This window comes from Scaptodrosophila lebanonensis, unplaced genomic scaffold (assembly GCF_003285725.1).
Source record: "Scaptodrosophila lebanonensis strain 11010-0011.00,11010-0021.00 unplaced genomic scaffold, SlebRS2 tig00000096-arrow-pilon, whole genome shotgun sequence".
NCBI classification, from domain to species: domain Eukaryota; kingdom Metazoa; phylum Arthropoda; class Insecta; order Diptera; family Drosophilidae; genus Scaptodrosophila; species Scaptodrosophila lebanonensis.
Genome location: NW_022060567.1, coordinates 3,914,933 through 3,931,135, shown reverse-complemented (window position 1 = coordinate 3,931,135; position 16,203 = coordinate 3,914,933). Strand labels below are relative to the sequence as shown.

Here is a 16,203-nt window from a genome sequence, read left to right as displayed (position 1 = left end):
GCTGTTGTTGTTGCTGCTTTGTCTGCAATGAACACATACCATACACACGTATGCTTAGACGCACACGTGACTATAGGGTATTTAGGAGTTGAGCCCGCTCGACCCTAGCATACCATTTGCGTCTAGAGCTACACACCAATTTATTTAATTATATTTTTTATGATATATTGTTTAATGATAAATTTCTTGTTTGATTTCAGGACGCAAACAAAAATGGTGTAATTAAATAGAGTGTGGAATAAATTTCATAAATATTATGGAGTATTGAAAATATGAAAGGCCCTTGTTGCTGGCACACACCGAGAACATAAATTATAATTCTTCAGCGCCTTGCTTTGTTGCCCAACCAACATCTCGAGGTGTTCGAAGCCTACATAAATTAATAGAAATATCAAACTGCTGGGGCATGAAATTGATAAAAGACTTTCCAATTAGCGCGACTGAGATGCAGCGAGCAATTAGCAGGGCTCTAGGTGTGTGGGTTGGGTAGGGAAGTTTAAACAGGGCCAGACGCTTGCAGGCGTGCGCTCTTTGCTTTTTTGTTGTTGCTACAGAATTAGACTGCAAGCATAAATAGAATAATACATGGGAGCAGCAGCAAGCACAGCTGGTGAGAGAAAAAGTGAACAAATTTGATTTTTTTATTTGCTTTAAAAATACATATAGTAGTATACTTGTGGAACACCCTCGAATGAGTGAAGTTTTATGAAATGTAAAATTTGTACGGGTGGGTCTATTTTTAATTTTTGGAATTACGACTGTATTTTAATAACCCGGACACACTGCTTGTTAGTCGTAGTTGGCATGCATGTACAAATTCGGTTCATTACCTTGTCAACTCTATTTCGAAATTGTTGGCAGTCTCACGTTGAAATGCTGGCAGATCGGGTCGATAAGGAGGGCATAAACAGATCACAACACCCAGAAAATGCGCGTAGTTGTTGCTGATAGAACGAGATTTTTGAAACATTAATGCCAGTGCTATATTCCTCAATATACTCGTGCATATCAGTACGCTTTAATACTCTTTCAGGGAAAAATGTAGCTCCACAGAAACCTTTCTTAACTTTTCATATCTGCACGCAACTAACAATATTCAGGGCAACATATAGCTCAACTTTTTCAACCTATGTTATATTCATCTGAATAGTTTGCACAATCGATGCATTGTATTGAGTGTTCAATTTAAATACCGCTCCGTCCACAGCTTGCTTTCTGTTTTTTTTTTTTTTGCGCTTCATTGCCTCAGGAGCAATAGCTTCGATGCACCACACTGAAATAATTTTGTTAAAACGCAGCTGAAGTGTATGATATGGCTAAACATATCTGTACATGTCCCATACATTAGTATAGTTATGTCTAGATGCAGGAAAATAGGCCACACTCTGTACCAGACGAAATAACCCGCCCAAACTTATTATACCCTGCATCCGTAGGGTAAAAAGGGTATATTAGGTTTGCGCAAAGTATGTAACATGCAGAAGGAAGCATCTCCAACCCCATAAAGTATATATATTCTGAATCAGCATGACGAGAGAAATCGATCTAGACATGTCCGTCCGTCTGTCTGTCTGGGTGAACGCAAGGATCTCAGAAGCTATAAAAGCTGGAATAAACAAAGTTCGTATCCAGATTCTCCTATGTCCGAGAAAGGACGAGCTTATTTTATTTTTTGGAATTTTCCCCCCTTCCCCCGCTACAGAATTTCGTCAATACCGTCCACATTTCAAAAGTTACATTAACCAAACTTTGCACACATAATTCGTACATTCTACAGTCTTCATAGTCTACTTTTGTTTCAAATTTCATCTAAATCGGTTAATTCTATGAAAAGTTATTAGCGAAACAAATTCTCTCAAGTACAACCCTCCAAAAACTGCTGCAACAAGTTCGCTCTTCTTCTTCCTCTTTTTACTTCTGCTATGGGCTCATATAACTCAGTGACGGAAGTTTACCGGGGTACAGGGTATTACACTGTCGGGCTTGCTCGACTGTAGCGTTCTCTCTTGTTAGAGATTCCGATAGCATTTTTAGCCCAGACCACACGTTGACATCAACAAATGGCTTAAAAATAAAGCTCATCATCATATTTATGGTAGACTGATCTTGATGCTCTACTCAATACTGCGACAATTAAGGACTTTGATTAAACGTAAGATGATGAGGACAGATGAAGGGAAACTTATTAGTAATTGGGAGTCGAAATCGTTATAAACAAAATGATTTGGTATCGAATGAACACCTAGATCTTAGCGAATATAAGACTAACTAGAGACACATAATTTTGCACAAAGATGCCTTATATGTGTACGCAGTACAAGTGTATTTTAAAGATTTCCTCCCATCCCACACTCCCCAGAATTTTAAATTTAATTTGGCAGCGGCTTGTGCTTATGTGTCGTACGTTAACTTTCATCATGATAGATCAGATGCTATGAAACTTAAAGCTTGTATAAATGTAATCTCTGCCCAAGCTCTGCCCGATAAGGTATAATCGATAACAAGAAATATTTTAGTACATTTTGTATTTACTCTTTTTTTCAATTTTGTTAATTTTTTAAAATTTACCATTTCCACTTAAAATATGAAATGCCAGAACAAATATATAACAAAATAAATAAATACTCATAAATCATTTTAAAATACAACAAAACACGAGTATCACGTTTATACTCTGTACAGGTAAGAGGGTATACTAGCTTATTGGGATTCTTCAAGGTATGATCAAAAGAAAATATGATTTTAGAATTTTTTTTGAAAAGTATTTATTTATTCATGAATATCTATTTTGTCCCATTTAAAGTAATCCCCCTCAGATATAGTGCACTTATGCCATTCCTCCAATCGTCGAAGCACTTCTGAAATGCGATTTTCGGTATGGCCATCAGCTTGTTCTCAGATTTTGATTTTATCTCATAAATTGTAAGAAAACGCTTTCCTTTTATTGGTCTTTTTATTTTTTCTCCAATTAGAATTATCCAATTAGAATTCATTGTGGAATGGAGGGCAGTCTTTAATATAGTACTTAGTTAATACTTTTCTCCAGTTAGTTTGCATAATACAAATATATGTTTACCTGTTTAGTTTCATTTTAGTAAACTCATTTAGTTTTATGTTGTATTAGGTTAGGTGCTTATGGTTGCCATTATACCCATAACAGCAGTCTGATGTTCTAATTCTAATAATGCCTTATGAGCTTTTTCTTATGAAGCTGGATTGACTTTTATCTTATTATCATTTATTTTATTTAATAGGATTTCAATAATATTATACTTTAATTATTATTATTTATTAAATAATTGTTATTATTAAATCGCCACTTGATTTAACGGAAGGTTCCCCAATGCGAGTGCTTGTGTGTCCGATAAGCCAACTATTCAATAAAACTTTTCAGCTTTTAAGCTTTTAAAAGCTCAAGCTTCACAGAACAGGACAACGTTCAATGCAAAAGCTTTGAGCGAAGTGAAACACCAAAAGCACTTGCAGCTTTTCAGATCAAAGTTCCTAACCATTTAGCACAAAGAAAGCTTTCGAGATATGCAAATAAGTACGATTATATATAGAGAGATATAACTGTAAAAATGTAGGCAATTAAGTTAAAAAATTGTGCTTACCTGAAAAAATAGTGTGAACGCTACCCATTGATAATATTTTGTGTGCTTTATTGTTAGAGGCCCACGCCCCTGTGAATTGTGAACTCCGGGAAAAGGCACCTCGGAACCTTGCTTTTTCATGAATGCATCCACCACTGTATATGTTGAATGTATCCAACAATATGTGTTGAGGACATCTTCGGGAATGTCTCTGCGGGAAATCGAGAGAGTATGACACAAAGATTAGGTATGTTCAAGTGACTCCCATTCCGGTTCAATTCTTCTGCTTTCTTCTTCTTCGTCTCAGCTCACCTTGTGTGAACACAGTCTATGGGATTTCCAACGTACTGCCGCGTCGTCACAGCAATCGAAAATGTTATCAGTAAAATAACCGTTGCATTCGTGTGCAGGCGAAAAACAGGTGAATCGATTTTGACATGAGACACCTATTTCGATCAATTGGTGTCAGCGAGAGTGTGTGTTTTTGTTTGGGTGTGTTGGGAGAGAGTGTTGTATATTCGATACGACGAAGGGCGTATGTGAAGAAAGAAAATATTATTATTAAGCGAATAGGCAGCGGGGTATTATTTAAAATTTATAAAAAAGAAGAAACACGTTTAAGACAATGTTCTAGGTCAGTATTTCATAAACTAATTGCAGACTTTTCTGTTGTTTGTTTTATGCTGCATATCTTATTTGCCTGGATTCGAGACGAAACGGTACCAAAACAGAACCAAAGATTCAATTTATAATATAGACATTTGGAACGGACTCCTAGGGAATCCCTAGAGCTATAGAGCTTCGGTTAGTTGAGTGTTTCGGTACTGTTTCGTTTCGATTTCCTGCCACGAAACCATTTTACTTTACTCGTATTGTGAATGGACTCGCCTTATAAATATATAATTAGGCTCACTTAACTATAAAAATGAATAGCAGAAAACTTTTCTAGGCGTACAGTCTTTAATGAATAGGTTAACGGTAAATAGTAGTTTGGTTTAGGGTACATGTGTACCTAAATATGTTGAACTTTTTAAAGGGAGAATAGTTGCGGCGTGTGAGGTTCATTCGAAAAACCAATTATCAATAGGTAATATGCAAGTCTTCAAATCCGACGACTGTTAGTACTTGGATAAATCCAAGATAAATATTAATAACTTTTAATGCAATCAATTACTAAATCCATCAAATACGAATAAAACAAATGCAATGCCTTTCAAGCAGATGATGCATTTACTTGTCACAGAGCTACTTGTATGTGGTCTGCAAGTCACGAAACACACGAAAACACTCTGGAAACGCAATTAACTTAACAAAGCAACTGGAAAGAAAGAAAATTACGAGTTCTTCCTAAACTAGCCCTGTATTAGACTTAGTATTAGATCTGCTAAATAGTCCATGTTGACTGTATCGATCTTTGTCGAATATTTGTTAACTGAACAAAAATCAATTTTTCACTTTCGATTAGATCATTCATCAGCAGCGTTACTTTCAAGTAATGAATATGCTTCTTACTTTATAGTATTAATCGATTCTTTAAAAATAAATCGATTTAGAATCGATTCGTTTTGCAGCTCTACCTTTAATGTCGTCACTGAATACATGCTGCGCAAAAGCTGACTTGTAGGAAACTTTAAGTGAAATATTGCAAAAAGAATTGCTAACGGACAAAAAACAATGTATAGTATTGTATTGGAATCAATCTAATGTCCGAGAATGAAATTATCGTGAGAAGTAGTCAGAAGCCAGAAACGGTTGATGGTACGAGCGACAATTAAAGCGCATAATTTTAAAAAGCATGTACTTTTAAGTTAGTAATTTAGTTCAATTTGAAAGTGAAGCTTTTTTTGGTTGTTTCGTTTTTCAGATGGACTTGGTCACGCCTCAACTTTTCCCCGGTTTTGCTGTAGTTTTTGTTCCTGGTTGTAATAATGCGAAATAAATACAATTTGCAATTGAACATATTCCTTTTTATTTATAATTCATTTCATAAGTAAGTATAGTAAGGTGTCACAGCATTTGATTACAGCCCAATTAAAATAAATGAAATCAACGAAAATATTCATAAAGTTGTATATGGGTGTGTGTGTGTGTGTGAATATGTTTGTTGTGGGTGTAAGTGTATGTGGGTATGTGTGTGTATGTGTGTGTGCAAAATGTAAGTGAAAACTAAAAGCGACATCTTGTTGATCTCGTTTGAATGAAACGGCTGGGAATGCAAATTTGAATTAGTACGCAATGCGTTGAAATGATGGCGACGCCTGAAGTGGCAGCATTTTGAAAATTTGAAATTTCTTAATGGGAGCCAATTATTGATACTGCCATTCAAAGTGTCGCCCAACAATGTGGGAGCAATTTTCAGTTTTGGATGCTTGAGAGCCAATTGGAACTATTGCTTGTTCGCTTTGTTTTCTGTTGTTGTTCAGTTTTCGGTTTGGTTGGTTTGTAACGATGACCACTTAATCGATATTTTATAAAATGTTCACACTTTCAACTGCTGACTATGGAAAGCGTATTTTAAAAAATATATATAAAGATGTATATATACGAGTATATTATTTAAGTAAAGCAAAAATATAACAGCCTATGAAATTTCGATAATGGATTCGATTCGATTCGAAATTCAATTTAATGCAGACCTTTCTTTTGATTCTGCTTCTGTGATTGATTCGTGAATGTTAGTTGTTGTTGTTGGGTTTTATTTTTAATATATATATATTTTTTTTGGAGGGGGTTTGGATTGCTTTGTGGTTTAGTGGTCGTCAGTGTTGCAAAACAATTGAGTCAGAGATAATTATTAGATGAGGTGAGAACTTGAGTGTTGAATATAAAGTGAGTGAAGTTTAGTTGTATTTGAATTTGCTTTTGAAGTGAAAGCTGAGTGGGTGATAAAGAGAGAGATAGAGAGTGAAATAGAGAGAGAGAGAGAGAGAACGTGACATGTGTGGCAAAAAGTCTAACATGTGACAGTGGCTGGTGATTGGTGATTTGTGATTGTCTGCTGCTGCATTTGCTAATCATTCCGCACCAGTGGTGTGGCGATCAATTTGGTGGGCTTGGTGGGTGAGCGTGTCGGTGAGCAAATTCAGTGTGGGTGAACGGTGTGTTTGTCGTGTACATTGCTTTCTGACAATAAGAGTGAAAATCGTACGTGACAAGTTTTATGACAAATAAAAATACAATTAACATATAACATATAAAAATATTATATATATATATATATGTATATGTTATATATATTTTAACAGCTAGGTGAATTGACTGTTGAAAATGTATTAGGTACGAAATGCTTTAAGTAATAAATATAAAGGTTGTACACTTATACTAAAAGAAATTAGGGCAATAGAATAAGTTAGGTAGCAAGAGAAATATACGAGTAGAGAGCGCTGTATTTTTTAAATACTGTTTTTTCGTTTTTAAATCTGTGTTCCGCTCATATGAATTTTGTTGTGGCTTTAGGAATTTATCTTTAGCGATATTTACTTAGAATTTTTCAGTTCAAAAATTACAGGCCAGCACACAACTGGTTGCTCAACACTGCTAGCGTATCGCGTGCTGTCCTGCGTTTTTAAACAATACTTTATTTTAATTACGAGTAATTTTACGGCATATCTATGTGTTTCTGAATAAAGTTTTTTAAGTAATTTAGCACACATAGGTATGTAAGTTTAATAACTGCAAATTACATGTGGATACAATACGAGTTATATGCATTTTTTTGTTGTTTTTGTTTTTTTTCTGGGACTTTAAGAGTGTTGTGTAAGCTTAAACAAACACCTGTTTCTAATATGTATTGTACGAGTATTTACAAATTTCATTTGGATATACGAGTACGTATTGCTTATTGGAGTTGTAAATTGTAGTGGTTTGTTGTAACTGTAGATGTAGCTGTAACTGTATTAGTATTGTAATTAGAGTTACTTTGTATGTGTGTGCTGCGGTTAGGCCTCGGCTTGATTCGATTCGATTGGACTGGGGATTTACTTGAGCCGCATCAGAAAGGTGTCGGTGGTTTTGATTGCGTCTTTTTCTTTTATAGGGATATCGTTTTTATGGTTTAGCTTTGCATTTTATAGTTGTGTGTATATTTTATAAGACTTTACTGCTTATTTATGTAGTTGCTTACTTTATCGGCTCGGCCTGTTAACGGTATTTGGTTTGGCTTGGTATTGGTATTGGTTTTTGGCTTAGCTTGTAGCTTGTAAGTGAGTCAGTGATTGCGTGAGTGATTGCGTGATAGATCAGAGACAGAGCGACAGTAACTGTGACGTGGTGATTTAGTACTTTAGTGACTTAGTGATTCAGTGAGATCGTGAGTGAGTGATTGAGAAAGTAAGTTTTATGCTTATAAGCTCTTTTTATTAGCTTATTAGTTTTTATTTGATTTTTACGTGAGTTTTGTGTAGCAAGTATAGAATATATAGTATGTGTAGAGTATATATATATATATATACGTATTTTTAATTATGTTGCCGATTCTCTTGATTAAGCTTTTCCTCTCGTTGTTGTGTGTACATTTGTTTGCAGTGTGTATGTGAGACAATGTGTGGTGTGTAACAACAAATTAAACAAGATCTAGAGGCAGAGAGTAGAGCAGTATTTCAATTCAGTAACTAGTGTAGAGAGCGTTTTTAAAATATGTTTTTATTTTGGTTGATTTTATTTAAATTGGACTCTAAGTTGATGTTGCGGATCAAGCGTGTTTTGTTTACATTCCACAATCCTATTTAAACATCATCAGTCGCTTTCTGTTTTTACTTTTCGTGATCGAGCGAGCAAACAAATTTCCGCTGTATTCGAATTAGGCAGGTGAGAAATTGTGAGTGAGTGTGGTTCAGCCAAAGGCGGCATAGAGTATTTAAAGTAAAGGCTATGTATGTCTGTGACCTGAAAAATGGCTCAAGTGTTGATAAACGCTCAATGGATTACATAGTCGTTTTAACCTTTCTCAACAACTAGAAGCTCCGCAAATGCTATTAATGATGCAATCATGTGTATACATTTATATAATGTGACAGTAAAGAACAAGAAGGTGCACGAAATACGGGACGATGAAGTGTGAAATAATTAGCATAAAGATGTGAGGTGGATCCTTACAGGTCGTCGCTTGTGATTGATTGTACATCTAAGGTGAAGTCTTCTAAAATAGTACGTATTTAATTAGCTATGAAACTGGGTGAGTAAAACAATGTGGTGCGTGACACGAGAGTCGTGAGTGTTATGTGTGTGGTGCGTGACACCCGCAAAGGCATCGTGTATAGCATGTATAGTATACGCATCGTCTAATTGCTCTTTGGAGATTTCTCGAATTAATTCCTGATCGTTTTGTGACTTTGTGGTGGTGGTGGTGCTGGCTTAGTGGCGGTTGAGTCCACTGGTGAACTGATTATATAGAGTGTATACGAATCTGCGCTGCTGATGAGTTTGCAAAATTGTGTTTTTTTTTTTTTTTTTTTTTTTTTTTTTTTTTGAATTGTGCTGTGGTGATGGTGATGGTAGTGGTGGTTGTGGTGGTGTTTATTACTGGTGATATCGGTGGCGCTTAAATTTCTTGTTGCTTTTCTTGGATTTGATTTTAGGTGTTGCACTTGATTTATTAGCTGGAATTTTTTGTTGTTTCTTTTCTTTTTGCGTTTGCTTTGGTGAAAAAAACTTGGGTGTGATCATTGTTGGGTGAATAATGTTGGTTGTTCTTGTTATCAATTTTAGTTTTTCTCTGGCACATTTGAACATTCGCTCTTAAGGTATCGATCGGGCCAAATAATTTAGGTTTGTTTCATACCAGTACTATATATGAAGTTTTGTTTGTTTGCTTGTTTGTGGTTGGTTGGTTGGTTGGTTGGTTAGCTTTGATTATTGTTCAGATTTTATAAGGAACTGTTTATTCAATGCATTTGTTTATCTGTTGTGTGTTTAGTATTATCGCATAAAGGTCTTACATGTGATTTGATTTATGTTTCAAAAGCACTTTCGCACGCACTATGAACGAGATATGACTGCGATAAACTTCAGCTTTTGGGTTAATCAAATATAGATGATATATACACATAAATCAACAATCTAATTAAAAGTCAGGAACACAAAAGATCATTTAAATAAACATGGCAATAACATATAACAAACGCGCTTAAATTGAAATCAAATCTTCGCTAAGCGTAAGCACAACAAGAAGAAGCGTTCGAGACACGATAAAAGCTTGCACTATATTTGCTGTATATATCTGGTATACTCATACTTGTATGTGTATGGATGTGTATATGTGTATATAATACTATACTGACTAGCTGGCTAGCCAAGCTCTCTGACGCTGGCATTGATTTGTGTCCAATAGCTATAACAATGAATTTTATGCGCCCATCGTTACAATCCCCCTTCCAGGCCCCTCAGGCGACTACCCAACAACGATGGTCGAAAATAAGTGTTCGAGTGTTTCAGCGTCCGATTGCTATTTGAACAGCATTGGCAAAATATTTGGGCTATAAAAATAGTCGTAGGCTTTGCTATATTGTTACTCATTTCCGACTCCTACGTTTGTGTGTGTGTGTTATTGTTGGTGTTGTCGCTGCGGCACACGCTGGCCACTTACACATCATTAGGATGTGTCTAGTACACACTCGCAGTAGCTCTTGCCGCGCAATTCAATAATAAATTGAAGTAAGTAGCAGCAGCAGCAACGACAATGGCAAGAGCCACAGCTGAGGCTTGAGGCTATAAACAATACAAACAACAAGCGCCGACACCAGCGCCACAAACAACAAACAATAACAACAACAACAGCTAATACCTAACCCCAATCAATTCGAAAAGTAAAGGAGCCTGCGCATTGACTTTTCAACTAAATTTACATACAACTTGTACTAGTATGTCTGCCTGCACGTCATCCGAACCCGAAAGCAAATTCATGTCGAAAACAAATTCTAATATATATACAAGTAAAATAGAAGTTGTGGCAATATCCATAATAGTCCCGTGGCTAGTCCTTTGCAGTTTAGTGGCGATTGAATAAGAACAATTTTGAATTTTCTAATTTTTTTGGTTTTTCTTATAAATTCTTCCATTAATGTATTTTTTAGATTTTCCTTCCCTTTTTGTGTTTTATATTTGTTGTTGTTTCAATCTGAAACTAAAAATATCTATTGGCGCATAAAAACAATTTCTAACACATTTTCAATTTTGAGTATTTCTTAATTTTCTGTACTTTTCAGGCTGCTTAAATTTTCGAAACCCTTTTCATACCCCACTTGTTATTTTATCGCCAAACTAACACCTACAGCTTCCATTCGAGCTATCGCAGCTTAATGATTTAGTAGATATGTAAATGAAAAGTAAAAATTAGGAAACATAAAGTCTTAAAGCAAGTATGATCATACGAGTCTATGGACAATTGAGTTTCCATAGCAAACCCTTTGTGCTTGAACATGGTGTGTGAGTGTATGTGTGTTTATTTTAGATGATTAGCATAGCGTTTTTAGTTCTTTTCAATGCTCTTTAATCAGGCCAACTTAGACGAGCGTTCACAAAACAGCCGGGCACTATACATATATATACTATACTATATATACTGGGGGCATAGAAGACGAGTGCATATTTGTCATATTTTTATTTTAATTTGTATGTTAATTTCAAAGCTAATGAGCACAATGTTCAAATAAATTCATATGCAAATAATTGCAAAAAATCAGTTGATGTATTAATTATGCATTTTCCAACATTGGCAGCTGTCGAAAAACAAAATTGTGCTCGAAAAACTTTAAAGTATATGTACGTGCTAGAAAAACTTTAAAACGTGCATTCATGGAACTGTGTGTGTGTGTGTGTGTGTGTGTGTGTGTGTGTGGGAGAGAGTAGGTGTTGAAAGTTGTGTTCAGCTCTTGCGGGCTTCGAGACAACAACTGGCATAAAATATTTTGAAAATTTTTATATACTTGTATGTAGTATATGCATACGAGCAGGTGTTTATGTACAAGGTGATTGTGTGTGTGTGTGTGTAGTTTAATTGCATATTTGAAGGATTACTGCATGCTTCGGGCATTTGGTTTAGTTTTGCAAAACTGTTTTCTTTCTCAGTCCAAATCAAAATATATTCACATACGAAAAATGGTAAGCATTCAAGGCTTGAGGGCAAAGTCCTAGACATACTGTTGGTGTACTTGTGTGTGTGTTTTGGGTGTTGTGTGTGTGTGTTTGTTGTGGCTGTCAAGTCATACATACATACATCGATGATGCCACTGGCGGGGAGTTGTCTATTCGATTTAAGCAGCATAGCACGGCATACAAAATTCCTTTATCAAGCGCATAAAAGTTTTTTATTTATGAGTAGTAGGTACGAGTATATTTAAATATAGACGAGTAGTTACTCATTCAATGTGTTACTCATTCTTGGTTCAGGGTGGCATTCGCTCGCAATAGTAGTTACTCTGTATCTTAGATAGGAGTGTGTGGGTGTGTCTGTGTGTATTTATTCTATCGCTACGTGGGTAGATACTGTGTTGCATTTACGTAAGTGGGCTTTGGATTTGTACGAGTATACGAGCTTAGAAGATAATTGTTAGTAAATTGTTGTAGTTTTAAGTGTTTTTGGGATTGTGGAGTTTTTGCAATTTTTGCTGTTAGGCATACATTTTTAATAGTAAGTATATAGTTATGTATATTTATATGTGTATTGTTTTCTTTTTATCGAAATTTCAAATAAAAACTCTTGGTTGCTTCTTATATAGTGGATATATATACATATATTTGTATCGTATACATATATGTATGTATATGGAAGAGAAATATATGATGAGTATGAAAGTAAAATGTTAATATATAAGTACTGTTAAGGGAATTATTGTGTCAAAATTGAAACTCAAAAACTTTCTAACTAGAATGGTCTTTCAACTAAGTCTGAGTACTTGTGAGACCCATTGCTTAGCTTTAGAATATTTTGGTATTTTTTCGGTATTAATGCAAAAATTGCTCGATTGCCAACATATATGCTGCTTGTCCCGTTCGTAATTTAGTTTTTGTTTTGTTTTTTTTTTATTTTATGTTATTTAAGTTCTTTTTCTATTGATTGCATAACCAAATTTAATACAAATTATTTGCACACACACAAAAACATTGAAATTGGCAGTGAATTGCACTCACACACACACGCACACACAGACACACGCACACACACACACACACATGCAAATAATATGTGTAGAACAAGACACATAGGAGTATGTACACACATACATACACGAGTATCTACACATATTGTAATGCATTTTGAGTCGGGCGGTGATTGAAATGGGAGGTGAGAAAGGGCGTTTAGACCAGGAGATGGTGTATGGTGGGATGGGGGTGTTTGGATGGGGTTCGCCGCCCTTACCAAAAATCATTAAAAACACAACAAAACACAAAATGAGAAATGAAAATAAAAGCGTTTTTCTTTCAAAAATATGCAGCCGCTCTGGGGCAGCATTGTGTTTGCTTTGCGGCAAACTTATATTTAAGAAGAGAATTGACTTTAAATGTTAATTGTTATTATTTATGGATGACATATACAATATCATTACGTATTATTATAACCATTTTGATTTGGTTTGCTTGGCATTTAGATATAACAAAAAATATTGTTCACATATTGGCTTCAATATTTCACGTACTTTTTGTATTCATTCTTTCTTTTGGCTTACTTTTCTTTTCTTCTTCTCCTTCTTTTTCGTATTTTTTTTTCTTTTTTGCTTTTTGTTTTTGTTCAATTTAATTGCACATTTTCAACAACATCAACAACGACAACTACTTTTCGGTATTATATATATGTAGATATATATATATATATATATGTATGTATATAATAATTGATATTATTGTTTGTTTGTTTAAGAGAGATATAGGTATATGGATAATATATATGCATATATGGAGTATATTAGTATATCAGTATATAAATATGCAGTTAGATACGAGTATGTGTTCAATGGATTGTTGTTCTCTGCATACGCACATCCATATACGAGTATGTGTGTACGAGTATGTATGTGTTTCTGCATGTGTATGTATGGTTTTTCATGTATTCATCAATTATCTGCTAAACTAGCGCATATTCGGAGGCACAAATTTAAATCATACGAAAAGAAAAAGCGCAATACGTTTTCAAAGTACATAGTATATAGTATTTGCATGTGTGGCTTAGCGGCATAGCACATATACTTGTACATATGTGTATATAACATATATATGTATATACTGCTGAAATAATACGACTAAACCTATACACATACGTACGCGTACACATACATAGACAAATACACACAGTGGGAGTGCATGTAGAGACGCTTGTAGAGTATCCAGAGGTACACATACACACATACCACATACTAACCTGCTCCATGAATAAGCTCTTTACGCATGCGCGATGTGTTACTCGATACTCGTTTCTTCTTCGAAATCTGTTTTCCAAACACAATTGAAAACAGTCTTCTTCTTTGCAATGTGTTACAGAGTTCATACAATTATAAAACATATGTTATGTGAATGATATGGAAAGCACTTCAACAAATGTTCACTTTCCAAAATACAGACATGAAGAAAATTATGCAAAAAGTGCACAATGCTAAATAAAAATAATTACAGAATACAAATGAAAAAAGAAAAATTAAAATAATGATAAAACGACACAATATAATATATGTTTACGCAGCATTTAAGTAAGATATGTATGTATTTTTTAAATATTGAAGATAATGATATTTATTACCAAATAGTATTTCTTGACAATATTTAGTTACATTGAGTAGAGTATTATATCTTAAATATATTTGTGTAGCAGGTGAAAAAATAAACGTTAACGCAACACAAAAGCGATACAAAATTAACCAAAACTTGTTATTCTTTTAACTACGGAAAAAATACAGAAAAATAAAAATTAATTACTTCCATGGACTTAGAAGTTTTCAATGCAAAAAAAAACATGTTTGCTTGACAAAAAGAAACAACAGTTTTAGGCCAGCAATGTACCAGAAAACAATAATTGTGACTACATATACTCGTATAATAAAGCGCGGATTTTTACGCCCACACTGCGTATGCGTAATTATGCGAAATAAACGCTGTCCTTCTTCATGCATATACATTAAGATTATGCACTTGGCATAATGTATATAGACAATACATACGAGAATGCTTATATACGAGTTTATTTATATGTATTTCTATATATATGTATATATATATATATAGATATATATATATATATAGATATATATATCTATATATATATATATATATATATATATATATATATATCTATATATATCTATATTATCTATATATATATATATATATATATATATATATATGTATTTGTGTGTGTTTGTGTACATGAGCATGTAGTATTTTGCATTACAGTTGCTTACTTATGTATTAGAACTTGCACCTGATAAGTGATGGAAAACCACATACACACGAGTAGGAGTACGAGTACATCTTCCGTATAGTATATATCATTGGATATTGGATATAATAAGTATACGAGTACGATACTATCACGATACGATTATGGTTCAGTGTTGTATTCTGCTGTTAACATTTTCGTGATTAGTTTTATTCTACACAATAAACCAAAGAATTTTAACAAAGGATCAAACTATATAGTAAGAGAATTTATTCAGATTTTATGCTTAAGACACGTGCATTTTGATTGTTAACTACGATTACGATCATGAACAGCTTACGTTGGGAAAAGAAGAGAGAAGATATAGAACTCAAAATCGATTAGCTGATAGTTGCTTAGTAGACTTATTGTTATTATTTTTTATAAATATATATATTTTTTTGGCTGACTATTTGCTTTTAGCTGTTGCTGCTGTTGTTTTTTTTTTTTATCTGATAGACTGGGTGTGCGCTTGTGGGATGTGGGGTGGGTGGGGCTAGGGGCAGTGGACTTCATGTGAATTTTTACGACATATTCAACGAAATGAAAAAATAAATTTGCAACAAATCGAAATAATAATTACAATCATAACAATTACTCATATTCATCTGCTGATTTGATTTTCATATTGATTTTGGGGGCTTGAGAGCGAGCGAGAGAAAGGTGGAGAGAGTTAGAGTTAGAGAGAGAGAGAGAGTGAGCCAGAGAGATAGCGATATGCAATTCCATTTCGATGTTGCTCAATTTTGAATATCTTTCATGTATATATGGAGTATGTATACATATTTGTCTTTGCTCAGCAATTTGTTTTTCTTTCTTATTGTTTTTTTTTTGTCCTTTTAATATTTACACAGAACAACATATACGCGGCAATAGAGCTATTTAATGGCTAATTGAGTTATTTAAATTGTAATTACATTTAAAATGGTTCTTGTAGTTGCTTTGTCTAGTTGTGAAACGAAGCTTTTGCTTTTCTCTTTGATGTATGTATGTTTTATATTGTTGTTAGATTACTTATTCGATACGCATAAATAGTCATCGTTATTGATAGATGTGGAAAATTATAATTGAAATTAAATAAAAATAACCTCTTTTGGTTGGCCAGACATATAGTTTCAGAATTATTTATTGCATCATTGTTATGATAAGGACCAGAGCACTGAAGACTCTGGCAACACTTTACTATACTTTTACAAGGATGTGTGTGCG

General features: G+C 34.1%; 1 protein-coding gene across 1 annotated transcript in view; it reads right to left on the bottom strand.

Moving 5' to 3' along the window:
- The window catches only part of LOC115627489 (innexin shaking-B), a 94,596-nt gene that overhangs the window by 30,281 nt on the left and 48,112 nt on the right, over positions 1-16,203 (bottom strand). The window contains exons 3-4 of the mRNA XM_030523174.1: positions 3,906-4,039; positions 3,615-3,804 (exon numbers count right to left, since the gene is read on the bottom strand). Coding sequence (XP_030379034.1) covers positions 3,615-3,804; positions 3,906-4,039 — 324 coding nt within the window. The remainder of the gene's footprint in view (positions 1-3,614; positions 3,805-3,905; positions 4,040-16,203) is intronic.